This window comes from Nomia melanderi, chromosome 3, assembly GCF_051020985.1.
Source record: "Nomia melanderi isolate GNS246 chromosome 3, iyNomMela1, whole genome shotgun sequence".
NCBI lineage: Eukaryota > Metazoa > Arthropoda > Insecta > Hymenoptera > Halictidae > Nomia > Nomia melanderi.
This window is the reverse complement of record NC_135001.1, coordinates 4,330,606-4,357,998: the sequence shown is the minus strand read 5'-3', so window position 1 is coordinate 4,357,998 and position 27,393 is coordinate 4,330,606. Positions and strand designations below refer to the sequence as shown.

Here is a 27,393-nt window from a genome sequence, read left to right as displayed (position 1 = left end):
TAACAGTGTAATTTCACAAGAAATCCCGCGAGAGAAATGAGCCAACTTCCGAGACCTAACCGTCCCATCCCGCTGTTAATACATTATTCCGCCTTAATTGTAATCATCAATGATTCACCGGCTAGAAAATAAGCGGGAAACGAGACGACGACGTGGAAATTTATGAGCGAATGCTCGTCGTTCCGCGAAATGAATGCCGACGATTAGGAACTTCCCGGCAACCCCAAAACGCGTGACTATTTGCTAAAATGAAACAATCTATGATTTATTTCGGAAAACTAAAGTAACTGACGAATAGAAATTACAACGAACTGATTAAAACAGTAAAGGAAGCAATAAAAAATGTGAGTATGGAGGTTGAAAGCATTTACTGCTTACGAAACGTAATTTCTGAAAATTTCACTTGCCAATTGAAATAGATATATTACAGAGAAGCTATATCTAAGATATTACAAACTGAATACAAAAGAATCAGGGATTATCACGAAATTTCCTGTCAACCCGATGTACTGTTTCTTAAACCGAAACATTCCATGATTTATTTCATAAAACCAAACTAACAACTAGAAATAATCCAAAAAAATGTTAAAACGATAATTCAAAGCATTTACTGTTTACGAAACATAATTCAAAAGATTCATAAATTCACGAATGAAACTGTGCGAAAGTTAATCGAGGAATCAGAAAATCTCGTTTACCAATTAGAACAGAAATATTCCAAAGAAATTATATCCACGAAAGTGCAAGCTGAACACAAAAGAATCAGGGATCGTCGCGAACCACAAAGTACAAAGGGATCGCTATTATCGCGAAATAAATGACGTAAAACACGAGTCGCCCAGGCGAACTTCGAAACCAGCGGCAGCCCGATATCAGTCATTAAAGTCGTCGTTAAAGAGACCGTTGTTGCGTAATTGCAGCGCGGCTCTAAGGGTCCAGCGTTTCTCGAAAACCGGGCGAACGGACGGTTGTGTAAACCGTTCTATTCAGCTCCGGCTGCGTTACATAATGGCAACCAGTTGTCGGCCGCGGTGACAGACGTTGCGCAACCGATTCCTTTTCGATTTATCGAGTCGCGTACCCCGGCGGTCGTTTTTTTTTCTCCCTCTTCCCTTTGCTCGGGGTAGGAAGCCTCTCATTGAAGGAGTCAGGATGAAATACCGGCCACTCTCGTTTCAGCCGCTTTCAACCCGGTATACCTGGCAGCGATTGTGGATCCGAGGGAAGCTCGCTATATTGCCCGGGCCGCGATAAGGCGTTATTACCGAAATTACCGCAATATTGCGATGCACTTCTCCGCTATTTTTCGGAGTCGCCACACGTTACGCTGGCCGTGGACGCTTCTCTGTGGTTGGATTTGACAGTGTTCACTTTGACGAAATTGGGGGAGTGTGTTGATGTGTATGGGATTGGTAGATGAGAGAGTAATCGGATATGAATGAAAATATTGTAATGCATTTTTTAACTTTTTTCGAGTTAGTATGTGTTATAGAGAAGATGCATGGTTCTTTGTATTTGGATTTGACAGTGTCTTTGACGAAATTCGGAGAGTGTGTTGATGTCTATCGTATTGATAGATAAAATAGTAATCAATTACGGTTTGTTGAATAATGAAAATATTGTAATGTTTTCTTTACTCTTTTGGTGTTACTATTGCATTTGTTCACGTGTTTTCTTCCTCGATATTAGAAAAGTATATTGATGTATACAGAATTGGTAGATAAAATACCAATTACTTAAGAATTTCTAAAAGAATGAAAAGTAATATTGTGATATAGAATGTATCACATTCTTTAGAATTGTTACACACTATACAAAAGATACACAATACTCTCCATTCATATTCAACTAGAGCACCAAAGAACCGTTAACAATTAAACAAAACTAAGACCTCCATAAGACACAAAGCAAGAATGTTTCCTCTCTATCTTAAAAGGAAACTTCAAGATATTCAAAAGTACCAACATAATACACATTCATTCTGCTATTCACCGACTTCATAAAACCAAGAATCATTCCAATCTTCATTTCCCAAATCTCGTATCAACTACAACATATTCCTCCATCGTCGAGCACTGAAATTCTTAATTCAAAAGCAAAATAAACACAGAATATTCGAAGCTATCTGAATATTCCTTAGCACATCCACTTCGACAATGCTGTGCGCCATGTGTGTCAGCGAGCTATAAAGACGCAGACAATAAACTCTTCCATTCAATTCGGACGTGCCCATCTGGAGCCATGATGTCCCTTTTCTTTCGTTCAATAAACTTCCATTTACTCTCGCAGGGGAAACGTCCGTCCGTATTTTCGGCCGGGAGCACGCATTTCTTTTAATGAAACGACGCTAGAATATTCTTTGCTTAAATTTCACGAGCGCTGCCTCGCTCGACCGTGTTACGAGCATGTACATAACTGCGCCCACAACGAGCCTGCGTCGCGCGCATAGAAAAAAAAGAACGAGACGAGGAGCAGTAAGTACAGTTGAAATAACTAACGAATGTTTTTCCATATTTTAACCCCGAAACGAGCGCTTTCGAGCGCGCGCAACAAAAGGATAATACGAGAACGCCGCGTGTTCATCATTTCATTTCTTCACGCGAGGTCCTGTTAATCGCTCGTGTAAACGTGATTCGATGAATTCCTTCAATTTTCTCCTTCACTTCTGGCTGTGTAACATCGAAACTTTGTTTTAGAGTTTCCTGAGAATAATAGTCTGATCTTTAATTTTATTGAAATTATAAATACCGAATTAGAAATTTAAACTCTGATCATTTTCAATGCCTGAATAGTTCATTCCTATAGCGAAACGTTTAAGAATTTAAAATTTCGTTTCGCAAAAGAATCACTTGTCAATGATAACATGTCAATTCGCTGTATTCGAGTAAAAAGAAGAATTTTACAATTTGAAATTTATCATATGAGATCTGTAATGCAAATTATGTCTGTATAGCAGAGCCACCAAAGGGCGAAAGCTTAAACTGTGGAATTACAATTATTAGTGTTAATGAATGACAATAAGTTATACTATTAGTAACATTGTAACATTAGCACTACTGTTCCGAGCTACTCGAATAAGAATAATATTCTCTTCGTACAAGTTAAAATAAAAGAGAGAATCATTGATTACCGAATATTATGAATACTCTAGTTTCAATTTGAACGTAGAGTTACGATGAATGTTGAATTCCTTTTTCTTCCAGCGAATGAGAAATAATAATGAACCGTATAAAATATTATACAACAGTAGGATTTCGAGGAAACCGTAATGAATTTAATTACACGGTTAACTGTAATTAAACCCATTAACCTTCTCTAATTCGAAGCAGTCTCAGTTCTTTAGTCCAGAATTTTCATCGACGTCCTTTCATTCGAATTCAGTTTAATATGGCACTCGACTGATTTATTCGAGAACATCTGAATAGCATTGGAATGTTATTTATATCGGATGCAATTACGATATTGCGAGTAACTGGTAAAGTACTCAGCCATCGCAATGAAATTGAATGTCGAGTCTGCCTCGTGCCACGATCTAAAAGGGTTAAATGTACAGTCGATGGGATTGGTCGCGAGCGATCCTACAGGAACGCTTCAACCCGCAATGCGAGCGGAATGTCTTAACGAAATGAACGGTTGAAAAAGTTGTGTTGGGCTTCATGCACGATAAAATTGAGTTTCGAGTGCTAGGTTACATCCCTGACGGATGCTTCGTGGACCTGATACAATTTTACATTCGACCCTCGACCTAGAAGTTCTACTCATTAACCTTTTGACTGCTGCATACGCTCGCGGATCAAATAGATGCAATCTGCGGCCGCCTGTCGACGAAACCCTAAAATTTGACTGTTCACATAATGAAAATTGAAGGTTCCCAAAGTGTTGCTAAGCAGTCTCTGCTATACGAAATGATTTTCATTTGAAAAATAATTTTGTGCGAATACATTTCGTTTCTCTGTTTATGTAACGTTGGAATCAGAACGTGAAGTATCCATTGTCATTGGAAAAACTCCATATTCCCATAATGTAAACAAAAATATAATTACTATCTGTTTAGCTTTATATCTTACAACTTTTGTCTGAAGAATTTGTTTCTATCACTCGTACTTTTGAAATTATTGAGTTTTGTCCAAAAAATGGCCGTTTAGTCGTAACGCGAAGAAAATCTCAAAATTTGACTGTTCACATAACGAAAATTGAAGGTTACCAACGTGTTGCTAAGCAGTCTCTGCTATACGAAATGATTTTCATTTGAAAAATAATTTTGTGAGAATAAATTTCGTTTCTCTGTTTATGTAATGTTCGAATCGAAAGGCGGAATATCCATTGTCGCTGGAGAAACTTCATAATATCCCCATAATGTAAACAAAAATATAATTACCATATGTTTAGCTTTATATCTTTCGTTTCTTCATGTAGATATTCTAATTTAGGATTATATTCATATTAGTGATGCAACATCAAAAATAACAATACAGAGATACAATGAAAATATCTACTACTGTTAAATACATTTTTCAGAAACATTCACGTCAACAATTCGTTTGACAGAGCATTATCATGCCATTAGACCGATGTCTGACCATTGACGGTTATTTCTACTTTTCTCTTACAGCACGCAATATTACTTCTACAATCCATCATTCGGGACTCGATTCTGCGAACCAGTGCGAAAAAACATTACCAACATAAAAAAATTAACCCAGTCCTTCACATATTAAAGAAACAGAACTATCTACAGCCTCGACAACCAGAATCCCAATTCCCATTTCCCTTTGATTCACGAAAATTTACTAAAAACTGGGTCACACACTTTCCGATCCTCATTTATTTCATCCACCTAAAACCGCGCATTTTAAAAAATTTCCAACTCACACCCAACTCACGAATCCCAATATAAAAATATCCTACCATCCCATAAATAGCAATTCTTGCATACTTCTAAAAACTCAACAAATCTTATTTTCCTCTAATAAAACGTACAAACAAATAATGTATAAATAATAAAGAACATATTTTAGATGAACATATTTTACCTTAATTCCTTGAAATAGAAGACATCTATGAAAACCAAATTATTTATCCAATAATATTTATATTTTCAATATAAATCATTTGAATTTCAATGATATTTCTAAGGTAACCCAATACCTTTCTCCCTTTCGACTCGCCAGTCAATAACAAATTAAAAACACGAGTGTTCTCGAGCAATCTGTCACAACATTTCCACGAATTTCCGCAGGGTTGGTGGAGAAAGGGGGTAAGAGTGTTTTCCGAGGACAATTTTATTTATATTTTAACCCTTTGCACTCGACAATATTTTTCATTACAAACATTCATTATTTTCTGACGAAATATTAACAATATTATTTTAAACTTACATAAGGAAACAACTTACATAAATTATGGGGTAGAGTTGTTTTATTTCTATGTTTTATGTGTTAATACCTTATTCGACACTTTATATTGAATTTTTCATTTCATCATTTCGTTGCGTTCAATCAAATGGCGGTTGAGAGTCGCCTCTCGAGTGCAAAGGGTTAAATTTAAATCATTTTAATTTCAACAAAATTTCTAAGATAACCCAGTACCTTCCTCCCTTTCGACTCGTCAGTCAGTAACAAATTAAAAACACGCGCTTGTGCTAGAGCAATCTGTTAAAACATTTCCACGAATTTCCGCAGGGTTGATGGAGAAAGGTGATAGGAGTCTTTTCCGCGGAGCGAGATGAGGACAAAGAAAGAGTTCCCGCTGGAGAATATGCAGCGTTCGCCAGCAATAATCATAGGTGTCGATTTCGCGGAGCAGAAAACGCGGGAGAGGGGATCGATTGGTGGCCAAGCGTCTCTGGGGAGGAAAAGGGAGAGAGAAAGAGAGTGAAACAGAGAGAGAGGGAGAGAGGGAGTATCGACCGGGTCGGTTGAAGGGAAACGTGTAACGGCATGAGCCGTCAAGCATCGAGTCACACGATATCGCCGACTTTGTGCCTCGTTAAAATTGCATTAGCACGACAGGGGCGGCAAATGTCCCCAACCGATGCCTGAAAATACACTGAAAACAGTGCACCGGCGACCCGCAGGACCATGCGCGACAAAGGTCCGCGTAATGGGGTTGTTATTGGGCAAAATGTAATCTGATCACATGTGAACAAGTTTCTTTGGTAGTTTGTTGATTTTAGAAGTTTTTCTTTTGGAACGTTTTGGACATTTCACGGGATTTGTGAAATTTATGAAATTTTTGGGAAAACAAATGATACATACTTTTGTATTTAATCACGGACTAACACATTTCCTTGGTAAATCGTTGATTTCACAACTTTTCTTTCGACGGAATGATTTTTAATATAAAGATATGAAATTTATGAAATTTTCGGAAAAACGACTGACACATGTTTTTGTATTTGTTTCTTTAACTAACCTTCACTTAAGAATAATAAATATGATAAATATCATAAAGACATCATCACATTATTTATTATCATATAACAATATAGCATATACTGTTACACACAGTATATTACAACGTAATGCACACAGTACGAAGATTACATTACATTATTGACAGGTTCCCAAATGGGAATCGTGAAAGGAGATAGGTTATCCCTTTGGGTGTGCTACAGAGACATTTGTCCTTAACATGATCACTATATGGTTATCAAAGTTACACTGATTGTTATTTACTACATCTTTATCAATCACAAATTGAGGATATCAAAAAATAATGTTTATTAATTAGAACTAATCCTAATCTGCTGAATTATAATTATAAGTTACTAACGATTGACAATGTTATTATAAAAAATAAGTCATCGAATAGACTATTAAATTTGAATTATCGTCAGTAACGTGAAATCAGGTTACACTTTGCCCGACCCTGCCGCATGAATAACGTAACAATCCTCTCCCAGCTCAACGTCAAAGATATTTTTTTAAAGGGCTACATCAGCCGCCATACTGTTTCGATAATCTCTTTGAATGGACGTTCCTTCGCCGAATTGATTGTTCGAGATGAAATATGGACGATCCACACGTCCGCGTAGTTATTCTCGTTGCCGTCGACGAGCTTAAGCTGAATTTTTATTACCAGTCATTCTGGGGGGTTGCTACCCTCCTACGAAATGTTTCCCGAAACATTTAGGGATGTTGTGTAAGTGGTTGGGACGTGTTTTTCGAAGGTACAGGAAAAATACTGTCGGATTGGATTGAACGCAGCCATTATAGGAGCACTGTAACTTTATTTTTGTTGTTATTATATAGAGTGTTTGTAGAGGTAGAACCAAGTGGGGGATGATTTTACATGAGAAAACTGAAAGATAGAATAAAATTTTCTCCTGTGATGCTGTGTCAGTGTATTTTTACAAAACTCGAGAATAAACAATATGAGATTAGGTAAACAGATTTTATATTGTCACTGTAAATTTATGATTTTTATTATTGTATAAAAATTAAGTGAAAGTATATAGTAATATTGTGATGCAATATATATGTGTTCGAAAGTTAAGGAATAATAATATTAGATTAAGTTGAATAAAGCTTTTATGCTATTATTGTAGGTTTATTTTGTTGTGCAACATTTTTGTTTATTGATGTAGGAATATAAAGGGGTATGATATGTAGAATAACATTTTTTCGTACACTTCGTGTGGGAGATAAACGCGTTAAAAAGTTCAGCGCGCGTGCTGCTCAATAGGAATCGGCAACACGTCTGTTCGTGACTTACCGTTTCTACTGATTGAGAATACTGATGCGTGCGTGTCGGGGGAACTTTCGGAATCGATTATCTCGGGAACGACGTCTCCTAGGAAAACATGTTTGTCCTGTGCTTTCGATTTAGTTTTTTCTTGTAAATTCAATCCATTCCCTCGTTTATTACAAGTTCAGTAGTACACTGTAACTTTCTTAAATGGACTACTATTCACAATTCTAATTGAAAGTACATAATAAATAAATATTTTATAGAGTCAGATATTAATATATTGATATATGTATATATATATATATTGTTATTGTAATATATGAATATTAATATATGATTCTATTATTAATACAATATATTATTAATAAAATAATATATATATATTGTTATCGTTAATATTAATATACGATTCTATTGCTACTACAACATATTATTAATATATTAATACAGAAAGATTAAGCTTCCAGATTTACTAATTTATCCACGTACAGAGTCATTTCTATCAGATACGCCAACTTCTCTGAGAAATGATGTTTTCACTAGGATAAAAATGATTCTTTGTTCGTGCTACGATGAATGTTAACAGCGATCTGTGTTAACGAACAGTTGAGAGCCGGCTGTATGGCGGGGCGATGAGAATCAGGTGGAGTGCAGCAAGTGGGTCAGCCCGCATCATTAATACCATGAACGAAATTTTTCGGATGAAAATGAGGGTAGCATAAATTGGAGCATACAGGCGTTTAATAACGGCGGAAAATTTTCATACGTTATCGCCCTTTGCTCTTCGGACTTGAAACTTTAGACACATGCAGCTTCTTTGCACATATACATGCTTCATTATACTAAAACAAATGCCTCATTCCTTAATTTAATTAAAAATATTATCCGTATAATGTCCATCAACGAAGAAATCAGTTTCTAAGGGCCATCTTGAAAATTGTTTGCTTCTAGTAAGTGAGTAAAAAGTACGTGATAAAAACACATCTTACAAACAAGTATGACAAAAGTTAGTCAACTAAACACTCTACGCGAGAAACTCACTGCGAAGATGAAGACTTTATCGGCTGGGTGCTTCTATGATGAACAACAACCAATTATCAGAGTCGTCTTCGGAAAACGGGGAAAAGTTTGATCGTTTCCTTACAGTTCTTGCGTCTTTTCAATTAACTACGACACTGTATATTTCATTTATGCAGTTTTTCAACGTGTATGCGGTTTGCAGAAAATGTCGAGACAGTTATACTGTATATTCCATCAATATTTTTTAGTAAACACCAAGACACTTATGGTGCATATTTCGTTCGTGCACATTTTAGGAGTCTATGCACTTTTTACGCATCTATGCATTTTTTAGATGTCTACGCACATTTTAGTAAAAGTCAGACCATTTATACTATAAATTTCATTTATGCATCTATCTTTCAGACGTCTATGCACTCTACACCAAGAGCCAAACCACTTATACTATAAATTTAATTTATGCATCTATCTTTTAGATATCTGTGCACTCTATACCAAGAGTCAAAGCCCTTACACTGTACATTTCATTTATACACCTACCTGTAAGATGTCTATGCACTCTATACCAAGAGTCAAAGTCCTTACACTGTACATTTCATTTATGCATCTACCTTTTAGACATCTATGCACTCTACAACAAGAAGTCAAAGCCCTTACACTGCACATTTCATTTATGCATCTACCTGTTAGATGTCTCTGTGCTTTGTAGCAAAAGTTAAACCACTTATATTACAATTTTCATTTATGCATCTACCTTTTACACATCTACACACATTTTATCAAGAGCCAAAGCACTTACACTGTACATTTAATATCTGAATCTACATTTCAAACGTCCACGCACATTTCACCCACAGCCAAGCTGCTTTCATCAACGATCACACGTCACGATACGATTATTTCACAAACGACGCCAATTGGCGTGCCCGGTCGATAAGGCGTTAATATCCGAAACGCCTGACCGAGAAAAACGACGGACACTCCTCGACGAAGTAACAGGTCTCACGACGTGGCGGACCATTTGATCACTGCAGGACTGGCGCGGCAGATATTCCGCTTCATCAGTGGGACGAGATAACACGCGAGACAAGATCCTCAATCGTGAAAGAGAAATTTTTACGGCTTGCGGGAGTCGTCGATGATATTACCACGAGCCGAGAGACGACGAGTATCAGCGCTACGCTCAAAGGAGAATCATCGATCACAGGAAGATATTCACGGTGCGGTGAACGCAAGACGCAGAGAAATTTTTCTGCGAAATCGTTACGTATCTCTGGCGACCGGGACTTTCTATTTTGCGCGAAAAAGCGTTGGAATTATTTTCTTTCGATAATGTTACTATTGTTCTTAATAATCATTGATATTGTAATATTAATAGTATCGATATTTCTGATATTAATGTCAGTATTATTAACATCAATGTTACTATTATCGACAGCAGTAATGATAATATCAATTATAATAGTAGTATTATATTGATAATATTATTTTGCAAGTTAATTAATGAAACTATTCTTAATAATATCAATATAATATAATATAATATAATAATAATATTAATAATATTATTAATATAATATAATATAATAATAATATTATTTCAGTAATTAACTTGCAAAAGGTTACTGACAACGACATGAAAGTTGAACTGATCTATTTTATAGTACCACTATTACTAGTTTCAACAAATATCCAATAGATTGAATACAGTGTGATGGCAGAAAATGTGATCTAACTCCTTTAAGTAACTAATAATTTCAATCAATTATCGTAAGTACATGTGGGTTACAATGAATATTCGATTTCCTATATTCGAAAATACTAATAGAAACCAGAAATGATATGTTCGATTTTTAAAGCAGTATTATTTACAAGAAGTGTCCAGGATGAAGTTCTTTCAACCCTACATTTTCATTTTCATCGTAATCAGGTACTTCCATAAGTCTTCATTCTCTCGGCGATACTGTGTGCCGAGGCTCGAGGCATTCCATTCCTTTCACAATTTCGTTCTGATACAATTTACCTCGTCAGAGTAATATCTTCGTAACTACTATGTTCATGAGCACTACCTCCCGGTCATCACCCTAAAAATTCTCAATTTTTCAGTGATAACTTATCAACGATAATGTATTTAACCTCGAGCAGTAATGAAATTTTGAAAATGATGCTTTCCCTAAAAATCTCTTCTAATGTATTCACTGCTAAGTTAATCTTATCCCATCACGCGATGTCAATTGGTAATAGCTAGAGAAATCACGACAATTTGACAGTGACCATCACGATATCAAATCGCATAATGTTTAAATGAATTTAATTCACTTTATGTATTATAATGGAGATTTTCATTAGTTCAATTGAAATATAAAAAATTATTATATCATGATAATAAAATATTGTATTTATGGAATATTTATTATTTAATAATTTTGTCCTTCATCTTGGTAGGTTATTATTGAAAAAAGTTTGAAAAATGTTGTTTGTCTTAAAAGTTGCAGAACAATACAGCACGAGACGTATTACTTAGGAACGTGTCTGGCCACAGGCGTTCCGTTTCCCCTTGCAATCTATTCATCTCTCCCTCCAGCTTTAACTATACCGATCATCTAGATTATTTATAGTTCCTTACTTTAACTTTCAGTGTTACAAAGTAATTTTTTATTACCGAAGATTTACGATCTTCGAGAACAAAACTGATTAAACATTCGCAAGATCTATCGCCGCGTGCACTTACCAAGAATAAATTAATAAATTAAACATTCACTTCTTAACACCCCAGATGCGAGAGCTGAAATCCTCATTGAAAATTCAAATGGCACACGGAATCGTTAAATGAAAATCGTTACTAATGAAACTTCTATATTATACAATTACGTAAATAACTCAAACAAAATACGCAATCCATTTATAAACACTGCTCTATTATTTACCATCATTTGTTACAGATTCAACACTTCCAGTTCAAAATGAATCTACTCACTGTACGAATAAAAATAAACAATGAAATACTGAAAGATATAAGATCGGAATATATTTATAAAATAAAGTTCTCTGAACGGACAGGAGAATACATAGTTCGAGATTTCACTTGGATAAATCGATTCTTTATCCACGAGAGGTTCGGCATTCCAGCGGCTACAAAAAATGGTACACATTTCAGCTAAAAAAGAAGCGATTTCGCGACGCTCCGGGAAAGAGAATCCGTCCGGTAAGTCCGATCTAGAACGGTGCAAACTTCACGTCCGTCACATTTCCGGGGATAATCCGGATCGTGGAAATCCGCCGCTTCAAATTCGAGTATTCGTCGACAGTCGAGTTGCGATCGAATTTCTCGAAAAGTGCTTTATAAGGACGCGCGACAACTGTGTCGCGTATAGCCAGAAACTTCCAGTCGCGCGTCTTCAACGTCAAATGATTCGATTCAACGCGTCGAGATAAGAGAATTATTTTAGTTACGATACAGATATTATTGCTAAATTCTAAAAACTGACAGTACGTGCTCGATCATCCATAGCTACAATTCTGTACAACTTATTACCACAAAGCCCAACGTATGACTCTGTACAACTTATTGTTATGAACACCAACACACGACTCTCTCGATAGACACTTTTTCAGACGTTCGTACTCAAAAATCATTCTCTTCTCTGCAATCATTCTCAGTCGAACTCTCAACGAACTCTCAAACACACCTCTTCGAGACCTAATTAGAAACCTTGGACTACACTCATTCTCGCATTCACAATTCTAACAAATATCCTAAAATAACCATGAAATTGCTGAAACTAGATTATTCATTGTTAAGCACTTGTAATAGAGAAGCAGATTAAATTGCACACTCATTCTTACATTCACAATTCTTAAAGATATCCTAAAACAACGTTCAAAATCTAGATACTACATTATTCGTTGTTAAGCACTTGTAACAGAAAGGCAAATTAATAGGCTTGCGATGGATAAAGTGTCAAGATAGCCGTTTCGTCGATAGTCCAGTGATAGAAGCTGTTGAATATAGCTCTGCGATGAAGGTTAAAAGCACGTCGACGGTCTGCCTTTACAAAGACGGTGTGCAGAGGAAAATACGGCACACAGATGAGGCGTAAAACTTTCGGGACGACCTAATAAATGCCCGGGCAGTTTGTCGAAGGAATGAAACGGCTTATTGATCTACCGCGGCGTGGGCTACGCAACGAGTTAAGGGTTAATCAATTTTCAAGTTACGACGCAGTAACGCGGCGTGTCGAGCACGTCAGAAACACGTCGTGATCCGTTCCGGTGAATTCGGCCGGCACAGTGCGGCCGCCTGTAGATAAAAGCCGAAAGTTCAACTGTTCGGATAACGAAAATTGAAAGTTATCAATGTGTTGCTAAGTAATCTGCTCTACAAAACGATTTTCATTGGAAAAATGAATATTTTGTGCAAATAAATCCCGTTCCTCTGTTTATATAACGTTAGAATCGAAACGTGAAGTATCCATTGTCATTGGTAAAACTTCATAATATCAGCATGATATAAACAAAAATATAACTACTATATTTTGAGCTTTATATCTTACGATTTTTGTCTGAAGAATTTGTTTGTATCACTCGTATTTTTGAAATTACTGAGTTTTGCCCCAAAAAATGGCCGTTTGATCGTACTTTGAGCAAAATCTTAAAATTCGACTGTTCAGATAACAAAAGTCAAAGGTTACCAATGGGCAACTAAGTAGTCTCTGCTAAACAGAATGATCTTCATTTGGAAAATCAAAATTTTGTGCAAATATCGTCCACTGTCATTGGAGAAACTTCAAAGTAAAACAAAAATATAACTACTATATATTTATATCTCTATACCTTACAACTTTTGTCTCAAGTATTTGTTTGTATCACTCGTACTTCTCAAGTTATCGAGTGTCACCCAAAAAACGGTCGTTCGGCCGCACTGTGCGGCGGTGCACGTGGCTGGTTTCGGCTCCGTTAAACGGAAACCGAGCGAACTATGCCGGCCCGATTGTATTCGGGAGACGCCTGCCTGCTCCTTTCACTTCTTCGATCGTAATTGACTAGCACGCCACCACTAGCACACACGTGATTCCCCGTGGTTCATATCGATGGGGATTTTATTTGCTGCGCGACGCTCGGTCAATAAGCGAGCTTCGTTCTTCGGTAACTTCTCGAGCAAAAGAGATCAGTTAGACCGAGACGAATCGGATAATTTTCTGTTTGACATCGCAGAACAAAAAGTACTTGAACGTTAATGATGAGAAGTAGGAAAGAATTTGTTAATGTTCCTTTAGTACATACGAAACGGGAAATGAAAAATATAATTTGTGATACAATAAATGTGCATTGGACTCTTATTGCGATCTGAATGATCATGTGATCCGATTCGCCTCGGTATACTCTATTCATTCGTTTTTTAACACCACTTTTCCTAACGTAATCAGGCGAAACACTGGCTACAAAATAAAGGTAAACAAGTTAGATGATTTTTAATGCAACTAGAAACGAAAGGAAAGGGAAAAATTGAAAAACTGATTAATCGAACAACGCAAACAATACATATTGATATAAAGTTAAATGAACGAAGAAAAACACAGAATTTTAAATCTAAAATGACAGTTAGTGTTAATCACTCCAATTGACTTCCTTCTATTCTTCTGGAGATGTAAGATTGCGTTTATTGAGATTTTTATCAGCTTATATTTCAGTTCTTACATCCCTAAATAAGGTTATTTCCATTTGAATTTGTCCAATTAACCTTCTGCACTCCAAGCGTTTTCTACCAAAAGTACACAACACGCTTTCGAATAAAACATGGTCAACATTCCGTGAAACTAACTTAACAAGACCTCGTACATAAATTTAAAAAACTGTTTTATTTTAAGACCCCATATATTAATGCATCGTACGAAACTTAAGATTAAATCTGATACTTCATAATTTTACTGTACCAAATCGATTAACAACTGAGAGGCATCTATGAAGAACAAAGGGCTAAATTAGATAATCAATGTTTCATCGTATATTCGTTTTAATCATATTTCTCATATATTTTCTTACTCATTCGTCTTTTTCTCGCGAGGTAATTTACTTGTTGACCGAGTCTCAGATATCAAATGTAACAGAAAATAGTGAAACCAATTACAGAGTATACCCAAGCGATTAGCCTATGCTACCAGCGGAAGAAATAAGTAGGGCGAAGCTGCTGGCAAAAGAAGACAACTTGGATAAATTGCACCGTCGTTTTATAATCAGTTCATTCGGCTAAAGCACTCGAAAACTCGCTCGAATCCTCCGGTCCCGAGGAATTTTTCTCTCGGGTACTTCTTAGGTAAATGGATTATCCGAGCCCATCACCGAGACTTCACGGAGTTATTTATTCTACGGTGTAGTCCATTAAAAGGGGACCCATCCCAAGAATTATCACTAATAACTTGTCAAACGCTTATCTGTAGACTGTAGATTTTTACGCATTTATGAAAATTTTGAGAAAATTGCACGACGTTGCATAAAATGCACGGGATACGAGAAGATATATAAAACATTCGAAGTGCAGTGCTTTTTGTTGTATTTATTAATATAAATATTTCTCTATTGTGAATCTATTTTTCTGATTATTATTTTAATTATTAGATTATCAACACGTTGACGTAAATGCTGTCTACGTTCTCTAATGCTCGTGAATATTGGTGCAAATGAAATAAATTAAAGGATATAATAGTTTTGTTCTAATAGTATGAAATCTTGATCGAACTCCTGAAAAATCAACTAATTAACCAAAGAAACAATTGCTTTTGTTGTCCATCAGAGATTTCGAAGCAAGCGTCGGCGTGTTAATTATTAAACGTTAGAAGATTAATTATAGAATTCTAATTACAGTTTCATAATCTTCTCAATTCTCTGCAAATTTATTTTTTGTATTGTATTCTTCATTATCTTACTATACAGAATTTCGAAATATGCGATGAACAATGTATACGACACTATCGATATAATTATTCTTCTAATTTCCTCTTTTCACGATTAAGAAAAAGATAACAGATGTTGCTCAGAGAAACTATGAAAGGAACTGATTTAACACAACGCAAACTGAATTGCAAATCAATTAAAGTCTCGACAGGTGCACTCTTACAGTTTGTATAAAAGAATTTTAAAAAGACAATTCAACTGCTTTACTTTAGTGTTAATTATTCTGTTATATTACGAACGATTTTAACAGAAAAATTAATACATTGATCGGACATTTCGTCGCGTACGCGTAAAAATTTCACAAAATCACATTGAATCTACTTTTCCGAGTACGTCGATTTGTGTTTCGAAAATAAAGAATTCATTGGAAAATATTGTAACGCTAGAACTTGAACAAAGTAAAACATTTTAAATGTTAACGTAAGAGTCAAGACACAGAATTGACGCTCAGTTCGTGCCGTTCGGAAATGTGTCGCCTTCAGGTGGAAATAAATGAAGTAGAAACGCGTTGACTTCGGAAAGACCGAGCTATCACGGATAGCGATCTCTATTGTACGTGCTTAACTATATAACAGACTCGTCGCGGTATACTTTGCCGACTAGATTGAGCTTTCCAAGGGGAACACTTGTTACCCTCTTCAACAACCGAATTGTAAAACAGCTAAGGAATCTAACGACCTTTCTGAGATCTCGGTTCTCAGTGAGAAATAAACAAACGAATCGTCTTTCACGTGGAAAATTCGGTTTTTACACGACATAACGGTTTGCGCTCGACGATATTTCACATTATTAATATTTACTACTTTCTGATTATCACTAGATTTACGGACATTTATTGTATAGTTTGTTCTATTGTTTATAGAAAAATTGCTATTCGTTCGTTTAGATTTCGAAAGTGAGAGGTTTAAACGTAGACGATTGAGATTCATATTAGCGTACTTGCAAAATCGACACAAACATTTAGCAAATAATGTTTATAAAATTCAATATGAGTCGAATTGACTCGTTCCGTAAATCTAATGTTATGATATCGATGATATTGTAACTATGTAACGTAAACAAAGATCTTGCATAAATTAAGGAATAGACCTGTTTTATTTCAATGTGTTGTTTCGTTGCACAGAATTTAACACTGAATTGTCAATTTCATCATTTCCTTGTGTTAAATCATTCCCTACATTCCTTACTTCAATTAACCTCTCAATTTTTCATTTTCTTAATATTTTTGTCAAACGTTCCACGAAAACCAAAAATTCTTTTAACCCTTTGCACTCGAGAGGTGACTCTCACCACTTGATTTCATACAGTAAAGCTATAAAATTTGATATTTAATACTATACTCCGTATAATGCATCACTTTGAGAAATATTGACATAAAACAATTTTGTTCCTCGATGTACGTGTGATGTCTCTTCGAGTTTCACAGAATATCGTCTTCATCTTATCATTAAACGTTACAATATTTCTAGTGAACAACTGACAAGTGTAAAGGATTAAATGTAACGTAATCTTTGAGAATATAGAAAATATAATAGAAGCCTTTTGAGGTCAGCATTGATTTCTGAAGGTAACAGAAAAATATCGAATACAATCGGACTTGCTCGTGTTGCGACCCAATAATTTAATTTACCGATCGGAATTTTAACGACCAGTTAAAAGCGACGGAAAAAAAGGGAACCGGTGACCGTGTAGTCTATTGAATTTCGTAATCAAAAGGAGAGCAGAGGAATAATTAAACAGTTAAACGTTCAAACTGGACGTCGGCCATGGCAAATTGAACCTATGCAGTGAAAGATTCGTCTCCTCGTCATTTTTATCAAATAATAATGAGAATTCAACGAAACTGAAAAAAAGCTCAGCGTCGCGTGAAACGCGAAAACAATTGATTCAATTTAAGTAATTAATTGTTGCAGACAAGAGCTGGGCAAATCGCGAACAATCGATTCTTCTGCGCTCGCGAATCAATTTCCACGAATTGTATAAATCAAAATTTGTTGTTTCCCAACAGGCCTGCGACCCGGCGATTTCATTCCGCGGAAAACCGGCGACTTCCAACATCACTCGTTCATTTCAAGATGAATGCCATCGCTCAAATTTGTTTCAATGAACATTTCGGGCGCGCTAAAGCAAGGACCCCAATGAAAATGAATAAAATATCCGTTTTATTTTCAACCGAATAACTCTCGCGGGCGTGTATTTCATTTTTATTACGGCTCCCGCAGAATCAGGCTGAAAGTTAAACTGCAATTCAAAGATAACGATAAATCCAAATACACCGATACGTGTTCAAACATTTAACGATAACAAGTATTTCGACATATCGGCACGTAAACATTATATTACACTTTATTTCAGGTCACATAGCGAATGTAACAACACTTCAAGTAGCAACAAATACTACAGTAAACACGCATAAACACCATAAACTGCAGTGCGATAACTTGAACCATGATAACTCACAGCACGATAAAGAATAACAAACTGAAGCACAAGTTAGAATATAAGTCACCAGACACTAAATTTCCACATAATATGAACCGTTTATTTTGGAAGTGGCTTAAGTCCATTTAAAAAACATTAGAAAACTATTAAAGAAAAATAAGACTATAAAATTGCAACTAGTATAACGGTCAACTTGATTTCTTTGAAAAATAGACTTAAGCCACCTTTAAAATAAACGACTCATACCTTGAAATGCAGCTTCAATCCTAATAAATCCAATAAATACAAAAAACCACCACACAACAAACGAAGATACAATAACTCAAAGTAAAGTAGCTCCAAACAACCTAAAATAATCCAGCGTAAAATGAAATCAGTTATAATATAACGATCCCAAATACAATAACAAAAACCACGATACACTAACCGAACCCCACAAACTAACCAAATTTGTATATACCAAATGTATCATACCACACCGAGCAACGATACTCAGAGTCAACAGCCAGCCCCGGAGAAGAGTCGCGCAGGTATCGTTAACGAGATGTCGTCCAAGGCGGAGGGACGATTAATACGGGCAAAGAAACAATGACAGATTGTCTACTCAGCGTCTAGACATCGATCGAGCAACGTTGCAAGGATTGAATCGCCAGAGGCGAGCCCGGGGGCATAAATAATCGAGAAACCGGAATAATTTCACATTGAATCCGAATCCGTGAGATCGATCACGCTTACTCCTACGGACGATCTAACCCAGTTTCACCTTCGAGGCGTATGCATATATCGGTATTTTTTCTTCTCCGTCTCTCACCCACCCCCGGCCCGCTGCCGGCAGCTTCTCCTACCGCCACGGAATGGAGGCGGCTCGATAAAAACACCGATTTTACACCTCTTTTCACTTATCTGCGTTGCGGCCCGGTGACGTTGAACCCTGCACGTCGCCGCCGCCGCCGCCGCGGGGCAAACAGTGTCGCAGCTGTACTCGAATTTCGCAGGGAACTGGGACTGGTGTAAAGAAATTATTTATCATGGTTTTCCGAGTTGGAAACTACGGAGCCGGATCGATGCGCGTTCATTATGGAAACTCACGACAGAATTCGTAACTTCGGGTCCCGGGATCGACGCGTTTAAGCCTCGTGTGTGCTCTTTAGGTAATTGCTGTATAAATATTCGAACGACCCGGCTGGAATTAGCGCGGGATTGGGTTAGGCTTTTTACGGATTTGGCATTCCGTTGTTGGTGGCTGGTGTGATTTATTGGTAGTCGCTGGTTCATTGGTAGTTGCTGGTTGTTGTGGGAAATGTAATTGGAAATGGGGATTCGGGTTTAGGGGAATTTTGTTATTGGTGTTTGGTGGTTTTTATTGGTAGTTGATACTTGCTTGGTACCTAATGGTATGTTGTTTGGTTTGTTAAGATGTTGTAGTAGTTTTATTGTGGAAACTGTAATTGGAAATGAGGATTTGATTTTGAATAATATTTTGTTACTAGTATTTGGTGTTTTTGGTACTTGGTACTTGCTTGATACCTAATATTCTTTGATTAATTAAGAAGTTGTGGGAGTTTTATTGTGAAAAATGTAATTGGAAATGAGGATTCGGTTGTGAGTAATATTTTGTTATTAGTATTTGGTGTTTTTGGTACATGGTACCTACTTAATATCTGGTATTCTTTGATTAATGAAAAAGTTCTGATATGTTTATTGCGGAAAATGTAACTGAAAATCAGAATTCTATTTTGGGTAAAACTAGTAATAGATTGATTGTATTAATGATACCAATTTAACTATTAATGATGATAATGTGTGCAGCTTTTTCGAAAATATTGACAACATTCAAAGGTGTAGTTTTAATATTGAAATGTTCACGCGTATAGGAAATCATTTTCCACGCCACAGTATGTAAATGTGATTATTACAGAGTGAATCTTCCGAATAAATTTCCATTTTCATAAAACGTTTGGCGCAAACCAAAGTCACGCAAAGGTGAAACGCATTGATTGAAAGATTGATGGGATTGGAAAAATACAATGAAACTAATATTAACCTCCCCACAGAGTGTTTACTTCCATGCATTTTCTGTATTTGCATGTCACGTGAATGCATAAAACACGCAGGCCCAATGTTGACTTCGTATAAACGAATTTGCGAGTCAATGAATTCAGATTTCTGTAATCAAATCAAACTTTCAATTGGACCTGGAAATATCGGGGTAGGTACTAAAATTGCTCGAAATTATTACCCCGGAAATAATATTCCATTACTTCAAAACTCAATCTCTCGTTTAAAATTAATTAACAAAATTAATCAACACTAACACTACCTGGCAGATCGAAATGACGCATTTCTGATTTCCTTTTTTCCCAATTATTAAAAAGATAACAGATGTTGTTCTAAGAAGTTATTCAAGAAATTATTTAGCAAACTGAATTATAAATTAATTAAAATCTCAATAGATTCACTCTTAAAGTTTCTATAGAAAAGTTTCAAAAAGTCAATTTAACTGCACGGTAGTTTTACTGTTAATGTGAATGATAAACTTCAGTTCAATCAGAGATACAAACAAACCGAGGAAAGAAACATACGAAAGTGCACAACACACAATAAGTCGTATCTTATCTGGAGTACTCTATTTTTACACATTAGATGACCCACATGCACACTGACTTATAGTCTACTACTCCCGTCGCAAATGACACCGAACAAGAACCATTTCCTTCCTTCAAACGTAAAATCAAAATACAGACCACTCAATTCCACACTAAATTCCCTATTAACACTAAAACTACCGTTAGAATCAAAATAGCCCATTCCTAATTTCTTCATTTCGCAATTATCAAAAAGATAACAGGAGTTTCTCCGAGAAATTATTACAGAAATTGATTTATCAATACACAGACTGAATTGTAAACCAATTTGAATCTCAATAGATGGAGATAGAATCTCATTATTAAAGTTTCCACAGAAAAATTCCAAAAACTCAATCTATCTGCTCGGTAGTTTATGTTAAAAACACCAGTGCCAATTCACCTAATATTTAATCCGGAATAAACAAGAAAAATGCAACTGCCATCCAATCTCGCATTCACGTATCTATCGAGAAATACCGCAGCTTTCTCGAGAAATTCATTTGGTCCAGAATCGATAAGCCGATAAATCCGTGAAACAAAACAGCAAGGATGAACCGACGAAGATAACGAGATCGCCCGAGCCGAAATTACAAAAATTCCTCGGTTCCGATGTTGCCTGTCGCGCGTTCTAATAATAAAAACAAGACGGCCGCGGCACGCGAAAAGAATCGAAAACTCGAGGCATCGATCATCGTTCGACCGGTCTCAAAATAAATCGAAACGGGCGAGAAAGAAGTTTCGCTCTCCGCGGGAACTTCAGCCGTGTTCCGAACTCATTCAGCGTGCGTGCCGGTGAATTCTATTTACGTAAATTCTGATCGATCTGACACTTTCTGCCGTTCCGTGCACGTGAATGAGAACAGTTTCTAATTTGAACGTTTGCGCCCCTCCGGCCCCGTGGTCCCTTGTGCTCCGTTCGAGGTTTTTTTTTCCTCCGACGCAATTAGAGAACCGCATTTCACGATAACTCATCGGAGACACCTGACATCCGCAATTTAGGCTGCATTAAAAATTACTGGAACCAACGGTACCGAAACGCAAACTTCTACGGGCTAATTATTTCAATTAGTCTTCGCCAACCGTTCCGTCTAACCGCCGGCTTATGATACGGAATCAAACTCGTCGCAGAAACTTCGGGGTAAATTGAGCGGGGAGGTTTATTAGCGGCCGAACTGCTTTTCGTTGGGTGTATTCAATATTTTTTAATGAAATGTCGATTATATTATATTATTCTACGGTTAAGTATTTGCTTTATATTTTAGTATTTAATTTCTAGTTTACTGTCGAGTGAAAATAATACGAATGGATATTAGAATTGAATATGATATTGAATATGGAATTTTATAATTTTGATGTATCAGACAAAATGGTGACTATATGACTAGTGCAAAGGGTTGATCTATGTTGAATCGACACTAGATTCACGGAACAAGTTAATTTGACTCATACTGAATTTTATAAGTATTATTTGGTAAATGGGTCGATTTTTATTAAGTTATGCAAATATGCATTCTAATTGTCTACTCTTAGACCTCTAATTTCTAAGATCTAAACGTAAGGATAACAATTTTTCTAAGAACAATACAACAAACTACAGTAAATGTCCGTAAATTCTAGTGTTAATGAAAACATTGTGTTCCTGTTATGAATATGTATCTTTTACAAAAGATTTAACGAAGAATGAAAGAATTCTACGATAACTTTCTCTTTTTCTGCTTGGTTATCGATGATGAAGTGGGTGTTGGTAGCCTAATCGTAAAGGGAGAATCATAAAGCGACGGGTTAATGCATGTAAAATACGGGGGTATAAAGATTGTAGTATAAAAATTGTAATTATGCTTGATAGGTTCTTTTAAGTAGCGAATAAAAATGACATTATCATGGAAATGGGATCCGGGGGACCGAAAAACTACCACCATCCCCCATCTGGTCCTCGGCGAAACGACAATCTCCAACTGCGGCGTTCATTTTAAATCCTCGCGCGACACTGAGGGGCACACGAAGAAAAAGGAGGACCGTGAATTTTATTGGAAGACTCGAGTGGTCTGTTCAAAGCAATCAGAGTGTCCCCTTTGAAGCCGGTTCGGGAGACTGAGCCAAGGTATCGGGAATGAAAGAAATGCCGTGAGTTCAATATGAATTTTCAATTGAGGAGCTCGAAATTTAATCAGCACCAGAAACAAATGTTTTCAAAATCTGTAAGAAATCTTTGACGCCCGATTTCCATAACGTGGCAATTTCTCTATGAATGATTAAAACCGAGAAACCGTATGTTTAGTTTTCAGCTAAGATTCTATCGATCGATCTATTAACCCCTTGACGTATCATTTACTTTCGCTATTGAGCTCGTGTAACATTTTGCTATCGACAGTTTGGGAATGCAACAAAATTTTATATTCTACTTTAAGTGGAAGTTTCATTTGAAGATAATAAATTGATAATAGGAAAATAATTTTTTGCTTTAATCCGTGGGTGATGAACAACATTTAGTTTTGTTGAATTAATCTAGGAATCTCCGTCGCGAGACATCAATTGCTTCAATTTAATTATGAAAGAAAATAAGACACCGTTCGACTGAAGAAGTTTCTTTAAATTCTTCATTTTTAATGAAATATTTAAGAAAACAAGCGAACGAAACTATTGTTCCATGGTTAGTTACAACGAAGCGATATTCTTCTCGAAAGCAACCTTCGAAGCTACGCTTCAAAAGCAACGTTCAATTGAAGTTGCGCGTCGTGTTCAAGCACGCTCGATCGAAAGGAAACTCATGAAAAACACAGTAACCAATGAAACGTTCGAACACGGTGTACCGGCAGAAACCATATTTCCACGCGCGTGCGAGGAGTGTAAATCTTCCGCAATCCGGTCTAGCAATGCTCCCCGCAAATAAACCTTGACTTCCAGCTAATTTCCGCGGGCACACAAATTACCCACGAGTGTCCGCATAAATATCAAAATCGCGTCGCGCATAAATCGCTCGTCTTAATTGGATGTCAACGTCGATCCAATCGAGTTCACAAAATATTCATGCACCGATTACCCTGGCCGCCGTTGAACCAACAATTCATCGGATAAAAAGCTCCGACCGACGGAATTCCAACGCAACCCCGACGGAATCATCTCGTCGAATCTCGGAACCGCATCGACTCTAACCGATCAATCCCCGCAGAGCCTCTCGAGACGCGGAGAATGCGAAAGAAACCGACAGAAAAAAAAAAACGAAAACAAACAGAGAGATCAACGTACCACCTGAAGATTTCCAGCCGCGATCAATCTTCGCACGAGAGAGCGGCAGCGTCCGGTCCGCGTTCACTGAGCCCGGTCACCGAACATCAAACAACCACCAACCGCGACGGGCCGCCGGCGTGCAACATATAGAAACAAAAAAAGCGTCGTAGGGCACACGCGGAGCGTAGCCTACATCTCACGGCGAGCGAACGGTGCGTGGCGGAGCGAGCGAGTGTCCGGCCGAGGACAACCGCCGTCTCGGACTAAAGGAGCATCGAACTGTTCCTCCTCGTGTCGGCGCCGCGGCGGAAACACGGGAAAACGGGTCGCGAGGTCCGCGGAACGGCTGCACCGGCAGCGTGAACGGTCGACGGAAGAGCGACGAAGGGAGTCGGTGCTCGCGTTGTTGGCGACGACGACGTCGGCCTCGAGCTGGCCAACATAATAAAGAGCGGAGCGTGTCGACGGAACCGGGTTGGAGGGCGCGAGCGCCTCCTTTCGCAGCGAGGACCCGTCGAAGACTGCTCCTCCGCGGAAAGTGGGAGGCTCTTTTTCGAAAGCATCGTTTTCTCCGGCGGCGGCGAGGGCTTCCGGACACGGGTAACCGGGCATGCGTGCGACGGGCCGGCCGATCAACGCACTGTGCACAGGGTGTGCCGACAAAACGCGCGGAGAGACGCGGAACTCAGGGAAGAAGGCAGCCGCCTTTCGACTGATCGAAAGTAATCAAATGCGTCGTGTCATGCGTTATTCTACTCTTAACTCATTATCGCTGAGACGAAGATGCGGCCGTGTCGTGAAATACGAGGGAATCGCGCGGTACTCGGTGATCAAGTTTACCCCTACCAACATCACGTCCCCACTTGGGGTGCCGTCGCTGTGTACACGAACGTCGAGTAACGTCGCGTCGGGGGCGAACGACGGTGTATGGACACAATGGGACGCGGGGTGGGACGCCCTAAGAGGGGCTCGACCCGCGGACTCAGTCGTAGGGATAGCCGGGGGTGGATCTCTGTGGCGGGAATCTGGATTACAGGGACGAGTTCTCGGGTGTTCCCTTTTTGCTGGAGGGATCGAGCTTTGGGGATGTTGTGGCGTGTGTAGTGTTTGGGTAATGATGATGGGATGATGAGGTCGGGGGATGCTTTGCGTGAGAATAGATGGGGATTTTTGGAAGAAGGTGTGGGCCAAATTGGGAGCTGTAGCTAGCAGTGATGGCTGGGTTGTGGTGTTTTGATATTTGGAGGGTATAGTTTGAGATTTATTTTGATTATTTTTTGGGGGTCGTTTTAGTTGGAATTGAAATGCTGGTTAGGTAGATGTAAAAGATAGTGATTTTGATGATCGGAAAGGGATGATAAACCGAAATCGGGATGCTAATCTAGTTCTTATTGCAGCAGTTTTTCAATTACAATGCAATTTTATGGTGTACTTCGTACATTTTCAGTACATTTTACGAAACTGAGAACATTGCAGGTTTGGGCTTTTAATGATCAGTTGACGTAGTACTTATGTATTCATTCTACTACTGAGATTTATATTGTTTATACGTGATCATGCATTATTATTGAGTCCAGCTGAACTATGATGTTTAAAATTAGACGAAGTTATTGATGAATATTGAAACTTAAATTTAAAAAATGTCTTATCTCAGGTTTTTAAATAATTTAGTTGGATAATTGGCTTCTTTGGTTGTTTACACTATGAATACACTTTATGAAGTATAATATGACTTACCAGCCAGCTATGCCATTGGGTTGTATCTCTTGCAGGAATATGCCAAGCTCTCCCTTGTCCTTACTGCGAAGCCCAACAACACTGAACCCTAGGCTGGTTCCCTCAGGCTTGTACAGCTGGAACAACAATTATTGTATTGCATGATTATCCTGTCAATTGTACATTGGACTACAAAAGAATAAAATATTTAATTACCTGTACTGTAAATATCTGACGACCTCTAGCTGCAGCCTCAATAACTTTCTTGAACTCCTTGACGTATGTAGTTGTTGTAATAGGAGGAATACCCATCACTTCCGAAACCAAGCTTGGACTTGTAACCTGTAATAAAATTTCAATGTAATTATAATGTTTTATGCAACCACTGTTTGAGTGTGTACGAATTAGAAACATACCTGTGCACTTGTATCCTCGCTGCTGCTATGCACCAATGGAGCTACAGGAACCCTTTGATCATCAAGTTCGCTACTATCTTGGTATAAATCCTGATACATATTTGGCCCAAGCGGTTGGACTGGAGTACTAGGAACAGAAAGTTCCAACTGTCCACTGATATTGATGTCAAAATCTCCAGGCAATATAGATGGATGCTGACCCAACTGAGTATTCAATTCGATGAGGGAATCTTGTATTGTCACTATGCTACGGAATACCGGATCCTCCAGTAGAGAAATTAAGGACTTTATATCCTGAGTGGTATGCATTTGTAACTTAGGATCATCACAATCTTCCACCCTCTCTTGCACATGCTCCAATAAATGAAGCGCTGTAGATATATCTGAAATTTTAAGAAGAAAGAATTTAAATGACAAGTCATGTATTAAGCTCTAAGTAAACCCAGAAGTGATAAATAATTCTAATGGAAATTTATATTGAAGTTAATATTAGAAAAGGTTGTATTACAACCTATAATTCTATTGTAAGAATTATATCATGCTAATTATATAACTGACGTTATTTAAAATACACCAAAGAGAAAGTGAATTCTATTTACCTGTGTTCAAAGGCATCTTGATGCTGTCAGTTCTGATTTTCTTAATGGAGTATAAAAATTCCTGTGCTTCTACCTGTAAGAAAATCAACATATATTCATGTAAAAACTGTGAGACACATATATTTAATAGTTTAAATCTAATGCACATGTATGATTAAATGAATGGAAACTGTTTAAATGGAATATTATCTTAACCTCTACAATAGGTAAATGTTAAGAGCAATTGATTAAAATGCTTGCACGTCTAATTTAAATTGGTAACCATACGATTACTGAGAAGCTATCCACAATTAAATAAATTGACGTTAACTTTAGCTCAACCATGAATTTATCGTAAATCAATACGCCTGTTCATAGAATTTTTTGTATTAATGTTCTTCTCAATTACCTTGCGAAAGTCTTCCCAAGAAATTCAAATTGAAGATAAACCAGCTGCGAATGAATATCTCTCACGGAAATTCACAATTGCGCACAAAAATTACAACCGATTTCATTAAATATCACAGAAAGCGTGTAATTGCATTTTGCCATCAGCTGACTGTACCAAACTATCGAGCACTTGACAGTTCTTCCCATAGAGAAAGCAAAGCAGGTAGATCGACTTCGAGTATAACAATGCGTTCGATCATGGTGGCACGTTCGAGGCGGGAAAATTTGAACGGTAACAAACGAATGTCACGTTCAACAAATTTACCATTCAAT

General features: G+C 37.4%; 1 protein-coding gene across 1 annotated transcript in view; it reads right to left on the bottom strand.

Annotated features, from left to right (window-relative positions):
- LOC116433083 (multiple PDZ domain protein) overlaps positions 1–27,259 on the bottom strand; it is a 155,140-nt gene extending 127,881 nt beyond the window's left edge. The window contains exons 1-5 of the mRNA XM_031990803.2: positions 27,080–27,259; positions 26,692–26,764; positions 26,093–26,475; positions 25,893–26,018; positions 25,698–25,813 (exon numbers count right to left, since the gene is read on the bottom strand). Of these exons, the coding sequence (XP_031846663.2) occupies positions 25,698–25,813; positions 25,893–26,018; positions 26,093–26,475; positions 26,692–26,707 (641 nt within the window). The 5' untranslated portion in view covers positions 26,708–26,764; positions 27,080–27,259. The remainder of the gene's footprint in view (positions 1–25,697; positions 25,814–25,892; positions 26,019–26,092; positions 26,476–26,691; positions 26,765–27,079) is intronic.
- Between the last annotated feature and the right edge of the window lie 134 nt (positions 27,260–27,393).